General features: G+C 39.6%; 1 protein-coding gene across 1 annotated transcript in view; it reads left to right on the forward strand.

Annotated features, from left to right (window-relative positions):
* The window catches only part of LOC119741233 (muscle M-line assembly protein unc-89-like), a 32,014-nt gene extending 19,239 nt beyond the window's left edge, over positions 1-12,775 (forward strand). Inside the window, exons 2-9 of the mRNA XM_038216976.1 lie at positions 4,163-4,317; positions 4,799-4,875; positions 6,460-6,597; positions 7,843-7,920; positions 8,256-8,349; positions 8,859-8,941; positions 9,827-9,993; positions 11,087-12,775. Coding sequence (XP_038072904.1) covers positions 4,163-4,317; positions 4,799-4,875; positions 6,460-6,597; positions 7,843-7,920; positions 8,256-8,349; positions 8,859-8,941; positions 9,827-9,993; positions 11,087-12,393 — 2,099 coding nt within the window. The 3' untranslated portion in view covers positions 12,394-12,775. The remainder of the gene's footprint in view (positions 1-4,162; positions 4,318-4,798; positions 4,876-6,459; positions 6,598-7,842; positions 7,921-8,255; positions 8,350-8,858; positions 8,942-9,826; positions 9,994-11,086) is intronic.
* Positions 12,776-15,482: the final 2,707 nt, after the last annotated feature.

Here is a 15,482-nt window from a genome sequence, read left to right on the forward strand (position 1 = left end):
TTTGGCATACTTTGGTGACAGGTACACGGTCGTCATGGCGGTATGCATTTTGTGCATACCCTCGCGAGGACAAAAGGCCCCAAAAAACTCATAAAGAGAATACAAATGAGAAAGACAGTAACCCTGGATAGATCCACACATTCATGACATTCCATTAGTCCCATAAATGTGACTGAAATACTGGACTACCTCCGTATTATAAGTCACAAAGCCACGTACAGCCTGTGCGCGGAGCGTCCCGTTGCTAGGGGGAGCCGAAAATTAATTAAAGATCGAAATTATTTTGTGAGTAGAAAATCAACCCAGCTATATAGTATGACTGCTAAATAGCACAAAATCGTTAAATTCGGTACCTTCAGAGGTCTAGTTATCCAAAAATCATGGTAATTCGGCAAAGACGGTTTTTGACAAGCATGGCGTCTCCAGACTGTTTCCCGGCCACCCTAATAATAGTCAAGAGGCTAAAGGGGTCAAGGAACCAGACGAAAGCTTTAATCATCTACTGAGTGTGCGTCAATTTTGGCAAAGCGCACCGTGGCTGTTACCTGTCATTCCAAAATCTTTGGCGCTCTGTAAAGTGCCCGGATGCAATACGCGACCGCGGATGAAGAGCGCACACAAGAGGGCGCGCTTCACTGCAGCGTGCTATGACATTCCATAAGACCCCTTAAATTGTTCCAAAACAAACGGTAATTTTGAAAAAAGAACAAAATAGTCTGAACTTACCGCTCACAATAAAATGTGTCTGCCGAGTTGTACAGTCCATCTCACTGATATGACTGATGCATAATTCATCGCGCGTGCGTGTGACGTCACTATTGAAGAAAAACAAGTTGCGCTTACTCAACGACTGTTTCATGTAGTCATATGTGCCCCGCGCCGTCTGACAGTGTGGGTTTTTGGCACGGGACACATATCAGTACACGAAACAGTCATTGATTTAATAAGCGCGACTTGTTTTTATTCAATAGTGACGTCACACACGCGCGCGATGAATTATGCATCAGTCATGTCAGTGAAATGGACTGTACAACTCGGCAGACACATTTAATTGTGAGCGGTAAGTTCAGACTATTTTGTTCTTTTTTCAAAATTACCGGTTGTTTGGAACAATTTAAGGGGTCTTATGGAATGTCATGAATGTGTGGATCTATCCAGGGTTTACTGTCTTTCTCATTTGTATTCTCTTTACCAGTTTTTTGGGGGCCTTTTGTCCTCACGAGGGTATGCACAAAATGCAGACAGTGTACATGTCACCAAAGTATGCTAAATCGATGGAGCATTAGTACGAAGGGCACCGTAGTTCAACGCTCTACTCAGTAGAGCTAGCGCTACTAGTGAGGTTTGCAGTAACACCATTTGGAAAAATCTCTTTTGCGAAGAAGTGTGGTTCTGAACAGAACCTGTTGGTTGTGAAGCTCGGCGTTCCCATCAGTATGCTGTGTCCCCTTAAGATAATCAAAGCATACTGATTGGAGCATCAAGTTTCACAACCAGCCAGTTCTTTTCAGAACCACACTTCATCTCATTAGAAAGAGATTATTCCACATGGTGTTGCCACAAACCTCACCAATATGCAGAACATACATGTAGTTTAGAGCGAACTGTCTGATGTGTGAACTTTAATACCACATATGTGTAATTTACTCAAATGTCAAATAACAATGTAAGACATTGAATACAAAGATAAAATAAAACAAAACACAATCCAAATTTACTGTTCTCATAAATACAACTGCAATGCAACAGTCTGTTCTTTTGTTGGCATTTAAATTGTACATTGTGGAGTGCTATGGTCTCGTGGTTAAGGGCACTGATTCATGGTCTGTGGGTAAAGCTGCAGGTTGTGGGTTCGAGTCCTGGCGGGGTCATGGTGCGTGTGCCCTTGGGCATGGCACTTTGTCACTCATTGCTTCTCTCCACCCAGGAGTAAATGGGTACCTGTGAGGGCAGTGATGGTTATTGTGATTGAATTAGCTTCCTTGCGCCTAACAGGCAGCATCGAGCTGTAAACTCCCCAGGGAGCTGAGATGGTATATGGAATGTTTAATTGGCCCTGGGGCAATTCCACGGTAACGGAAGGACGTTTTCACTCATTAAACAAAATTTCAAATGTGTGTATCACAGACACTGTTCATAGTTACAGCAAACAAATGTCACAATTGTATTGCTATAATGCTACCTTCAATTTCCACACTTTTGGGGGGCATGAATGCCTCCCGTTTATGAATTATGAATATTAATGAGGTCGATAACGGAAGGACGGTAAAACGGACAAGGGTTTTCCAACTTACTCGCATTTTGCGTAAACTCTGTGAATTTTATGGGGCAATTATATTTTAAAGGTAGGAAATGGAATCCCTGAAGCAATATCTATACTATACCGCCTTTCATTTGACTTTAAGCGTTTCGGTAATATAATTACAACGTTTTAAGCAGATTATAATTTGGTAACGGAAGGACGGTAACGGAAGGACAAAAGGTTTACTCAATTATGGCATGAACAAAATGTGAATTTACACTAATTATACAAGTGAAACAAATTGCTGAAATGTGTAACTGAATGTGAAATCAACAATATGCAGACCTGGCATAAATAATTATACCCAAGAAACTATTGAGATAAAGATAGAAGCCTGCTAATTAATGATAACAAAAGAAAAACGAAAACAACCCAAAACACATAATTCACAAACACAGGACTACTACAGAAATAGACTTCAAACCCATCACCTCAATCCTTAAAAGTTTAAATACACAGTATTTGAACTCTTTGAGTATATTGGTTACATGTTCACCAACAACTTTTAATAATAATACGGGTAGGTTCAAAGGTTTACCTAAAGGGTGCAGGGGGTGGGGGGGGGGGGGGGGGCGACCAGCCTACATGTACATTTACATGTAAGGTAAAAACATCTACCGGTAGAACTGATGGCTTCAGTTAGGTGTTGCTTTTAATTGAACTCTAAAATCAATGTTTGAAATCAAATTACAATGATTTAGAGTAGTAACAATTAATTTATAAACATCCAAACTGAAATTGTTAACTTCGGCATAATTTGTCAAAGATTGCACCTCACATGTCTTACACATGTAAATTGAATGAAAGTGCCCCAAAGTAGCGGTACTTTCTGCCATCTCATTTTGGACTTAATTTGCTTCTGGAATGGCTTCACAGAATTCGTATCTTTCTCTATTGTCCATGAATGCTGATGGCAGCAACTTTATGATTTGATTTTCTGCAACAACTCCATATATGTACAAGTACTGGTACATCGGCATATATGTACATGTAGATTGAACATGTTGTACATGCCTGTGCCTTCCTTTGTAATAAACACCTTGCCCTGCTTATCCCGCTTTTGTGAAGGTGGGTCACATGAATGTCCTTTCAATGCTCATTATACATGCATGTATTTGCAGTGATTTTCAATTTTCAAACATGAGCGCAAATGTCGTAACATTTGATAAAAATACAATTTGTCCTTCCGTTACCGTCCTTCCGTTACCAATTTGGTAACGGAAGGACGTGATTTAATTAATTGTAATTAAAAAACGAGAAGTACAGAAGTGTCAGTTATAATGTCATATTGAAGGCCTACCTAAACTTGCTTTGCACAATAACTTTCAATGCATTCATACTGCAAGTTTTAAAAATAAATTAGAAATATGTATTTTTTCGGTAACGGAAGGACATTTTCGAAGGCTGAAATATTAGAAGTCACTGAAGCGAAACAAATTACGCAAAATGTTGAAAACAAGTTTTAGTCGGTTTTTCAAGACCAATACTTTCTCATGACAGAAACTGATGGCATTAGTACATATTTTCGTGTGTCTATTGGTAGAATACTTTCATATCACTATTAATCACATTTTTAGGATTAAAACAGGATTATTACATAATCCTATTTTTTGGTACCGAAATGTATAAAAAATAAAATTCCGACTTCAAATCTTGAAAATATAGACTTTTAGCTTTCATTTGATGCCAAATTTGTTTAAGTCACATGTATTTGAATTTTTTGGTGTCATGTCCACTTTGGTGTGGAATTGCCCCCAATGATTAGGGGTAATAATAATGTAAAGCGCTTTGATCTTAGTTAAAAGCGCTATATAAGAACCTGTTATTATTATTAATTGACGTAATTTCCCTTGATTGTAGTTGATGTCTACAATTTGAAATTGGCCCTTCAAGTAATACAGACCTCACATACAACAGGACTGGGTCTATCCAGTGAGCAGTACACACTGAGCCGATTGCTGTATAAAGCAAATAATCAACAACGACATTGGAGGTGGTACCAGATGCTGAAAAAGGTAATGAGCTCTATAAGCATGTTATGTATGTGGCTTAAATTGTCAAGTAACTGAGCTGACATGAGTAAGTGACTGAGTCGCTGACAGATTGAGTCACTCAGTACAAATAATGATCTAAACTGAGACTGTCTGATCTAGATCGATAGCCAAGTCTAGTCTTGTTTTCAACTAATGTGCAAAATCCTGCTTAATCATTGCATGACAGGTTGAATCTTTGCACATGTTTGGGAGAAATGGTTCTGAGGCATCCTGTCCACAGAACCATTGGTTTGGCAACAAATTCTGTACATGGAGCCAGTACAGTTCAAGATAAAGGGCTGTTTATAACCATGTACATATATACACCAAAAGCAAATGTTGTACATTCCCTTTAATTACATGTAATTCATTGAATTCTGGAAAAGAGGGCTTGAATCTGTTGTTCAATGTGTTCTAAGGAAACTGTAATTTACTATGATGTTATTTTCTTCAACTTTTTTAGATCCAAAAGGGTCTGAGAAGACTTCAAGCAAACAACCCAGTTAAATTCATGGAAGATGCCATTGGTTGTTGCCAAATGTAAGTTCAGTAAAGCATTTTTGGCTTCATGACTGACTGATTCTGATGAATTCACCAAGATCTTAACACAAGACCATTAAAGCTGTGGGCTCTGCTGAACGCAGAAGAGTTTACACTTTACAATTCATCTTTAGATTCTGTTGAGTTCGCCTGATCATCACCTGGAGAAAACCAGAGAGATGTAGGTCAATGCTATACACATATTGAGTGGCTGAGAGTGAAATGGGAAGAATATTATCGCTCAGTAAAATCTGGACTTTTCCATTTCACGAGGCTAAGCCGAGTGAACTGGAAAAGTCCAGATTTTACTGAGCGATAATATTCCTCCTATTTCACAGTTTAAAGCCACTCGATATTTGTTCTATATAACTGACTTATAGATCTTTGTCATTTGATATATTTGAACTTTTTTTTCATTACAAAATTGTTGGGAAATGTATTTCTCTCTTCCAAACCACCCCTTCATGAAAATGTTTGAACCCGAAGCTGTAGCGCTGGCTCTTTGGAACAATACGCACTGGCGCAATACTGAATGCGCACACCAGCATGCATTTACACACAAATACCGCGTCTTGGAACAAGAATGATCCTAATTGTTCAATAGTATTTCCCATTCCCCATGGGCAAATGGGACTTTTTGAGCCTAGGCGTGAATGGGAGCAATAATGAATGTCACGTGATGTGAGCTCCACCAATCAACATGATCAAATGACAAGGATCTGTATGTTGGTTATATAAAAAGTAATGTTGATTGTCTTTGAAATATTGGCCATATTATAAATAGGCCTTCTTTCAAACTAATCCCTACATGTATGCATTGTTGAATCTGTAACTTTCTAACAGTCCTTAAAGTGCATTGAATAATTTAAGTGTCCATACAATACTTTTTAAAATTCAATGATTTGCTTTGTCTCCATCCATCTGGACACAAAACAAGCAAGTTTTCATTTCAGTTAGATCAAGAAAGCAACTTCATAAAAAATTACTGAGCATACTTAATATTTAGGAAAATTTTCAGTGTATAAAATGACAATAAATAGCTTGGTCCTTGAATCTGGAGGGCGGTAACGTACATGTAAAGCAACATGACAGGGAAGGATGTTTCAGTGTAGGAAGAAGGGGGTGGGGGATGGGGGTAATTTTCAAGACTACATGTAGGTACTTCTTATTAACTGACACTTCCACAATACGAAATTAAATTGGCAACTGAAAATTTGTAAGGGGCAAGCAAGCAGCATGTTGCCCCTGGTACAATTCTTGACCATAAGCAGGAGACTGGCAAACAAGCAGCATGTTGCCCCTGGTACAATTCTTGACCATAAGCAGGAGACTGGCAAGCAAGCAGCATGTTGCCCCTGGTACAATTCTTGACCATAAGCAGGAGACTGGCAAGCAAGCAGCATGTTGCCCCTGGTACAATTCTTGACCATAAGCAGGAGACTGGCAAGCAAGCAGCATGTTGCCCCTGGTTCAATTCCACTGACATCTGCCAACAGTGAAATGAACTACAAGCAGCACAACACTAACTTTACTACAACACATTCTAGCTTCATTGTTTTCTTCTCTTTACTCCACACATTGCAGTAATCGTAACCAGACAGGCTGTGGGTCTATCACAATCCACCTACCAGCTTGTCAAATGCTGGAGTATATCTTAGTGAAGTTGATGGTCCAGGCAAAGCTGTGTGCGTACATCCTCAATATGGCTGAAAAAGTCTATGTGTATCCTTTTTACAACTCCTAAACTTTGCCTTCATCTTACATGTATGTCATCCCCAAGCTATATGTACAGGTAGGTTGTTCTGTACAGGATAATAATTGATCGGAACAAAATCAGATGCATTCCCTTTAAAACGTCATCAAATTTCGTAGTTTAGTTGAGCATTTGATAGACTTGAAATAAGAATGGCCTGAGATCAACAGTTGCAATGTGTGTTCTTCTGTAAACTTTGTTGTAAGGGATTTTATGAGACTCACTTTGGACATGTACGAAAGCCGATTGAGGGCGGTGTCTTGAAACTATTGACGTGTATGTAGTATTGTTTACAGTTAAAGGTAAAGCACATCATTTGCAGCTATCCAAAAAGTAACTGACCGAATTACTGTTGAAAGCTTACTTGGTTTAAAGATAGTCATGGCACTAAACTCCCTGTGAAATTATTCTTTCTGGCATGCTGTCATTTTGAAGGAAAAAAAATAAAGGAAGGTCATTTCCAAAGATGTTTCTTAAGATACATTTTTGGAAATTTTTGTTAGTAGTTCGTTTTTAATTTGGCGAAGCTGTGAATGGGTGTGCGCAAGCATTGACACGACGCACACACGTGCGCAGTTGGTACCGGTATACATTGTACAATGTAATTCATCGGTTCAGTGCATGACAGCGCGTAGCTGCAATCCGCTGAATGAGAACGTGTCCCAGATGCGGATTCCGGGCACAATTCAAAACATGACTCAGCAACTTTTGAATTGAAATTGCGAACCTAGAATAGTGTTTTCTCAGAATAGCATTCACTGAGCTAAAACTTCTTCAGGTTACATGTAGTTGTTAAGCACCCTTCTTTAGATTTTGAGCACTTTTGTTGCTTCAAATGAACATACAAACGTAATGCTCAAATTACAAATGATGTATTCTACCTTTAAGCTGAGCATAAGACCAGTTTCATTTAAATACATACAAAACTGGAAATTGTATTGTGTGTCCTCTGCAAACATTTGTGTAGTAGGAACACACCCAAGCATCAATGGACAATGTAAAATGTCATTATTTCACTTTAATGTTCACACTTTCATCTCTCGAGGATGGTGTATTTAGACCATATATTGGAGATCTCTTCAACGTACTCGCGTGAAACAAATTATGAAACACACACCGTACGAAGGACATACTTTTACCAATAAAGATGAGGCAATGATGAAATGTCTAGTTTATTGGCAACACAGTATTATTGACTTAATAGAATGACACAGATTTGTTGTTCAGAACATAACATCGGGACAGTTCCTGGCACACAACACAATCTATGCAAGTATTGTAAGCCGAATCTGGTAAGTTGATCAATAATCTAAGAATTGTATGAAATTGGACAACTAAGGTTGCATAATTAAGGTTAAGGTTTATTGTACTGAAACTTAAACAGAACATTTTGACAAAACAGGCATACTTCCAGTTGTTGGAGTGAGACCTGTCATTCACTTCCATATCCTCTTACATGTACATGTGTCTATGTGTTTTTGCATCTGTTGTGCCCACTGTTCTTAAATGTCGAAACCAATTCAAGATCTACTTTTGCTAAATTGTGACGAATGTAAGATTGTTTTGACTCTAATCTTACCCTCTGCATCAGTCTTGGATCAATCTTAGTTCACCTGTTGCCTTTCAGGGTCATGATGCGTGCAATGCTCAGGGACATCCTACCCTGGTATTCAACTCTTAGGCCCTGGGCAGACAGGCTCAAAGCAACATCCATGCAGTGGGTGAGTACATGTAGTGATGAACCATCCACCAATTTGGATCTACTCTGAAGGGTACTTTTGATATTTGTTGAGACACTCCATGGATTGTGATGTTCTTAAGCTTGTTGGTAACAGAAAATTGGGGGATTTGTTTACACCTCTTAAACCAGTTTTTGTTGTTAGTTGTAGCCATTAGGAAAATCTATTATTTCTAGTGCCCCTAACTTGAATCATATTTTTTTTCCAGTTGACTCTATTGACTTCATATGTGTAATGGAAGTCTTGGTATGAATGATTTTGTTTGGCATGTGCAGCCTTTTTTGGGGTACAAAATAAGTTTAAACCGCTGATTGTTCTATTGTTCATCCTGTGTTACTTGAATTAGGACCATTTTCTTCTAGTGGTGAAATCCCCCTTTACCAATACCTCATCCAATCCAATTTCATTGCCTGGTCTTCATCAGATAACTTCTTGCCCTTTAGATTTAATCGTTTCATTTAATAACCAAAGAATTTGTGTTTGTTTTCAAGATGTCAGCTGGTGAGGTCCTTCCACAGAGTCTGTATGATTGGCTGAGACCAGACTACGACCCTTACAAATATGCTAATGCAATGTAAGTACATTGTATGGTAGGCTAGTAGTAGAAATACAGGCTGAGTCAAAAAAAGCGGAACCCAAACCCAAAAAAATATCTTTCATATTGAAAAAATTTGTAGCGCATATACCGGTAATAATGACTGGAAAGCCAATTTCATAAACTACTTTCAGATGAAAAAAATTATGAAATTGCTCAATCTGTTCAAAGAATATCACCATTTAAATGCAATGACCCTAAAACCTGTTTTGTCCTAAACAAGCAGTTTAGTGTGTATTCTGATTGTTTGGAACAACAAAGAAAATGACACATAATACTTGTTTCAACAACTGTCATCAACTGTAGTACACAATATCATTATTAACAACCCTGGTTAGGCAAACAAAATGATTTATAAAATCAACTTTTTTTAAAAAGAGGAGCCTTCAAAAGGACTTTGTTGAATATTTTGTACTTTGAAACTTTTTTTCGCTGGTGATGTTTGAAGACAATTGTGACGATGATTCTTGAAATCGCACTTTTGGACGAAAGAGGTTTTAGGGTCATTGTGTTTAAGTGGTGATTTTCTGTGAACAAATTGAGCAATTTCAGTAATTTTCATCTAAAAAACTTATGAAATTGGCTTTCCAGTCATTGTTATGTTTGGTGCTACATCTTTTTTTTTAATATGAAATATAATTGGGGTTTGGGTTCCGCTTTTTTTGACACACCCTATATATGCAAGAATGCAAACAACTAAATACCAGAAAAGGCATACATGTTGTGACTGTTTCCACAGTGTTGCAAACGAAGAATTTAACCTTTTTTGGGCTCTTTAAAGGAAAAATTAAAGCAATGTGAAATTAACATTAGACTAGTAATATGTTTGGTTTTTTACTTTTTCTTTTCCACTTAATTTTATAGAGACCAGACTTCCAAGAAGACAAGCTCCAGCCTGCTAGACAACATGTTTCCTGCAGCTAACCTAGCAACACCTGAAGCAGCCATATCAGCATCATCCATAGACCGAGATCTCCATGGCAAAGATGTTGCCATGGCACCAAGTCTAGCGCCCTCTATGGATCTAGGAGGTAAGATTGTATGAAAGCATCAGGATTATTGTGGTTTGTTAAGGTCTTTAATCCTATTCCCTCAGGTGTGTGAAAAAAAATTAAATTAAAATTTGATGATTCATGACTGTTATGGCTAAAGGAGAACTTGATAACATTCTTTTTGCGACATCTTTTAAAAGTTTTGGTTTGGCATTAACAAGTTTCATTTTTTAATTCAATATTGGACTTAGTCCTCCTTTCATATGCACTGTGTACTCAGTGCTGTCCGAGGGATTGGAAGAATGGGACTCGAACCCACGACGTCCTATGTACTATTGCAGGCATCTTACTTTTTGACAGCTGAGCCTGGCTTGCTGGTTTGAACTTGATAATGCAGCAGATAGTGCATTCAATCACAATTCATAAATACCTCAGACAGTTTAGCCATTCCTATTGGTCGAGAGCCCGTCACGTGGCCGGTATTAAACGGATGATAAAGACATGGCTAGCTGGTCTTAAACACTTTTCCAGTGTCACAATAAAATGTGGACTCCTAAATATCCAGTGCCTCTTATCGTTTCATTGGTTGAACGTCCACAATCCTCACGTAGGCATGCGCAACACTACCAGGGAGTTAGAATTTTATAGTTCTAAATTCAAAACGCAACGCGCCAGGTGCGTTCTGCGCGACATCGCGTAGAACATGATACGCGCGCGTCAATCTCCATAAAAGGGTTGTTTTCATCTTACTCGCCAGCTGAACACTCCATTATTTTGCAGGAGGGATGTTTCAAAAAGCATAAATTGAATTTGTTGAACAAAATCGGGATGTTTTGAACGAATTATATTATTTTTTTTTTACCGAAAAGGTATTTATGAATGGGAATAAATATGTACTCCGTCGGTATTTATCACTCTGTTTAATACCACTTAGAGTCTGGGTGCTGATAATTACCCTCGCCTCCGGCTCGGGTAATTATCAGCACCCAGACTCTAAGTGGTATTAAACAGAGTGATAAAAACCTCCGAAGCACACATTTATTCCCTTAGTAATATTCATATGTAAGTCATCTTATAAACAGTTTATCTCCAACCCTCATAATCACAATTATATCTTGCTTTTGCATTTCAGAGCCGATTACAGCTAGGGAGCTGTCTGAAAACAGGAAAAGGAAGCAGACAGACTCAGATTACCTTCAAGAACCAGCAACAAAGAAGTCACGATGCGAGATTGAAAGCTGGACTCCAGAAGATCCGACTATGAGAATAGCAAGTGGAACCACCATTGTCCAGCCAGAAACTTGCATGAAGGAGTCGAGATTCTCCCATGAGATAGAACATAGTGAAGATGTTGACTTGGGACAAATGAAAAACAAGAAGCAATCCAAAGGAATCTTGAGGCATTTGAAACAACGTCTGAAAGGAGAAGAGAAACGGACTGAGCTGGCAAGTGATTCAGAAAGTAGAACTAACAAAGTGGCCGGTTCAAGCAATAGAGAGCCAGAGGGGAGACGAACAACTTGGAGGAAAAACCTGAAGAAGAGTCTGAAGAAGACATTTGAAAAGCTGACTAAGAATCCTTCGGCTAACAATGACAAGACAAATCCAGACTTAGAACTGTCGATGGATGAACTGAATCCAGTAGGTGAAGAGCAGAGATCTGCAGCTTCTGTAGGGTGGTCAGAGGTTGGCCATGGTAGGAAGAAACTGAAAGGCACACGGAAAGTTACCAAGGAAGCATTGGCAACTGACAGCAAGGATAGTGCATGCAAAGGACAAGTTGAAGGGATGCATAAAGATCAAATGGATAAAGCAGAAGGATTTCAAAGTCGCTTGAAACTGCCAAAGAAATCTAAGGAGAGACAGGAGATAGAAGACAGACAACATGAAGCAAAAGACCCGATTGTCTCATCAGTAGCTCATGATATGGAAAACCCATTCACTTTGACATTTTGTCCGCCTGAAACTAGTCAATCCAAAACCAGCAAGAAACTCAAAAAGAAAGCCAAAGACAAGAAGAAATCCAAGAAATTATCAAGTAGTAGTGAGGACAGACATCCCCAGATTTGTGAAGAGATGAGCAATCGAATAAGCAATATAACTGAGGAATTTGTAAAACATAACAAACGGAAACAGCATAACGATGAGAGAGAATCGAAGAACAGAAACTCGCAAGAAAAGCCTGTTGAGAAATTTCTCCCCACTTCTCCATCACAGGCACCACATCAGGACCAAATAAAGACCAAAAAGAAGGCAGTTAAAAGAAAAAGAGAAGTGACAGAAAGTGGTGTCAGCTTGAAAGGGATTTTCAAGAAATCAAAGAAACATCAATCGGAGTCGTCGCTAGTTTGTGATCTCGGCCAGATAACAAGAAGAGAACCTGTAAAATCTAACAACCAGGAATCAGATATTGACAACATCTTTGCTCTGTTAGAATAAAAAGAGAATGTCCAAGCAGAGCGGTTGGTTTCGTGTGAGAGGTTAAAAGCAGTGTTTGGAAAACTTTATTTGTCACATTATGGTTACAATTCAATCAATTTTTTTTTACTTGATTCAAAGTCGGAAGGATCTGGATTATAAAATCAAAATGCCTGATTGAAGCAAACTCGATTGATTTTGTGGAGTTATTAATCAAATGTCATTAAATCACCCAAAAAATATGGGAAGATGATCCAATGGCCCATCCCTCCGGTAAAAGTGTTGGGGGTGGGGGAATTTACGCCCATGGATCTAGTAGGGTTTGGGTCAAGAGAAGTCGTTGTGAAGTTTTAGCATCCTGTCGAAAAAATTATGAAATAAATGTAAACTTATGCAAAAAAAACATTGCCACTTGGTAGTTTATGCGTCACATACCGGTACATTAAAGCGATTACTGTACCGTATATGAACATGAGGCACATAACCTGCACCCCTCCAATTACTCTGGTCTGACCTTTTTGGTAATTGTCTTTTGACTGTGTTGGTAATCTCAGCTGAAAGGTTTGAGGGAGGGGTGAACATTTTCACGGGTTGCGCTTCCCCCAAAGTATCCACTGGGCTAAAACGTCAACTTTTCAATCCACCACACAAGGGATAATGAAATAGGAATACGGAATTTGAAATAATAGAATTGTAAGGTTGGACAAACAAATCGACTGAAGCGGGACTTCAACCTCTGGAATCACTTTTTAAACAATCCGCATAAACAGGTGACCAAAAAATATTGTAATGAAACTCTTCAAGACATGTAGAACTAACGTGAGAGTAGACTGCACAGCATGTAAAGCTTACGCATTCCCTCAAGAGCAAACGTTAACGTTTGCATTTGGGCGTTCTGTGTTGATCACTATAATTTATCATGTACATGTATTTCTATTTTTTTATACTTCCAAAGTTGCTTAATCAGAGTTTTTTGTATCATTATCGCTACCAACAATACACCCTCGATTCAGTCCAACAAAACACTCAAAGAAAACCGCCTTACCTCGGCCCGTTGCCATAACAAAACCCTCCCATATCACAGGAGCCACCCACCTTCACATCTGTTTCTCTTGTTTATGTCATGTTTTTATACATGCTTTTTGCATCCAGTGCGTGAGTCACTTACATTCCAGTCTGTCATTGCTTTTGTGGGTACATCTCCGGAAGCAATCGTGTCCTCGGTACATCCTGTAGCTAGAAACCTTGTGGTAGTTCAGGCCATGGTGGTTCATACTTGATTGAAAACAAATCAAAACTGGCAGAATTTGGCGGGAAGTTGCGTCAGTTGATTCATCAGGCTATTTATGCGGTTTTGATGACCTTAACGCGTGCCAATCCCCTGCAAAGGTCCGACTTTGTTTTTACTTTTTTAATCAATTAAAAATTGGTGGATAGAGCCTAGTAGAGTCAACTATAGGCTTATTTCTTTGCATTGTTAGCCTCTTTAAAGAGCTTCTGCATTCAGCAGCCATCATTGAGAAGATGACTGCATTGCAAAGGAATTTCCCCTCATGCAGCTTATGCAGTGTCTTGAGGCTAGTATTGTCTCATGGGGTAATGAACGGGGGGGGGGACTATGACTTTGGCAAGATTGAAACTTCGTTGTCCAATGACTTCGTTCTTCCCTCCCTACTTCCTCGGCCGAACTTCATAGGGATGGGTGCGGGAGTGGGGCTGACGAGAAAACCCGATTGTAACCTAGGATACTGTAACCCTCATGGGTCCGACGCCTCACAAGTCCGAAATTTCGGACTTAAGGCGTCGGACCTAATTCCGCCTCATAGGTCCGACGGCGACGCCGCATAAGTCCGAAACAGCATTTGTCCATTGTCGGACTTATGAGGCGTCGGACTTATAAGGCGTCGGACCTATGAGGCGTCGGACTTATGATACGTCCCCATCCTAGTGGGGCAGATAGGGGAACTAGTTGGGAGAATAAGCCTTCGATGATACAAACATGGCATTTAGAACGCTGTCAGAGTATGTCTAAAGAAAGATATTTGGCTATATAGGCCATCGCAGATTTGTCCTTTGAAAAAGTATAGGTAGAATAACTAGCAATTTTCGAAATTGTCAAAATGGCTGCCATTGCTTGTTGTTCTACCTATATTTTTCAAAGGACAATGGCCCTATAGCCAAATATCTTTGTCTTGACATACTTCGACTGTGTGCCAAATTCCTTGCTTGTATCGTCAAAGGCACAGTCCCGTCACCTATCTGTCGTAGCCGCGCCCGTAGGCCTACTTTAGCTGTATAGTTATGGATGTTGATTGTGTCGAAACCATCCACACGAGACGGCAGGGCAGGCCTGGTACAGGAATCCTGATGATGTGTCATCCCCCGAAAAGGTATCAAGTGGCTGTACCGAAAAAGAGGCCTGTGTAACTTCCATCTCGAAAACCTGCTGGTAGTTCTCTTCAAAGGCGCTATTTCAAGTAGGCTCTACCTATACACAGAACTATTAAGACAATCTTCCATCACGTGATGGGGTACGGATTTGCGCATGTGCGAGGTTTATTAAAGGCCATACCAATGACTCATCGTCAAGATTATTAGGCCTATATTCTTATCTCCTCATAAATAATTGTAATTGAAAATCACAGAAGAAACATGGAAACATTATTTAACCCTGTAAAAATTCAGATAACGGTGAGATAAAGTTAAACGTTCAGTGGTTAAATGCTGCATTTCCGTCAACATGGAGTAAGTTCGGACAAGGACCATCGACTAGTGGGTTGTGACGTAACGTATGCCTGCGGCCCTGCGCACTAGTAGCAACGCGCAATTTTAGTCAAACGCTGGTCAAAAGTCATGGCACCCCGTTTTTGCTTGTGCTTTGTGATGTGCGCAGCTATTGGTGACCAGCGACAAACGTGCACCAGGCGTTGGTTCCAAATAGTCGACTAGACCATCCTTCGTTGAGCGAAGTTAGTCGAACTAGTTCACGTCCGGACTTGCTCATAGTACTTGCAACCCTCTCGCCCTACCAACGCTTACCGGACTTCAGCCAGCGGCGGCGGAACGGTTTTCGAACGGGGGGGGGGGGGGGGGGGCATCACCAAAAAGGG

This window comes from Patiria miniata, unplaced genomic scaffold (genome assembly GCF_015706575.1).
Source record: "Patiria miniata isolate m_02_andy unplaced genomic scaffold, ASM1570657v1 HiC_scaffold_5, whole genome shotgun sequence".
Classification (NCBI taxonomy): domain Eukaryota; kingdom Metazoa; phylum Echinodermata; class Asteroidea; order Valvatida; family Asterinidae; genus Patiria; species Patiria miniata.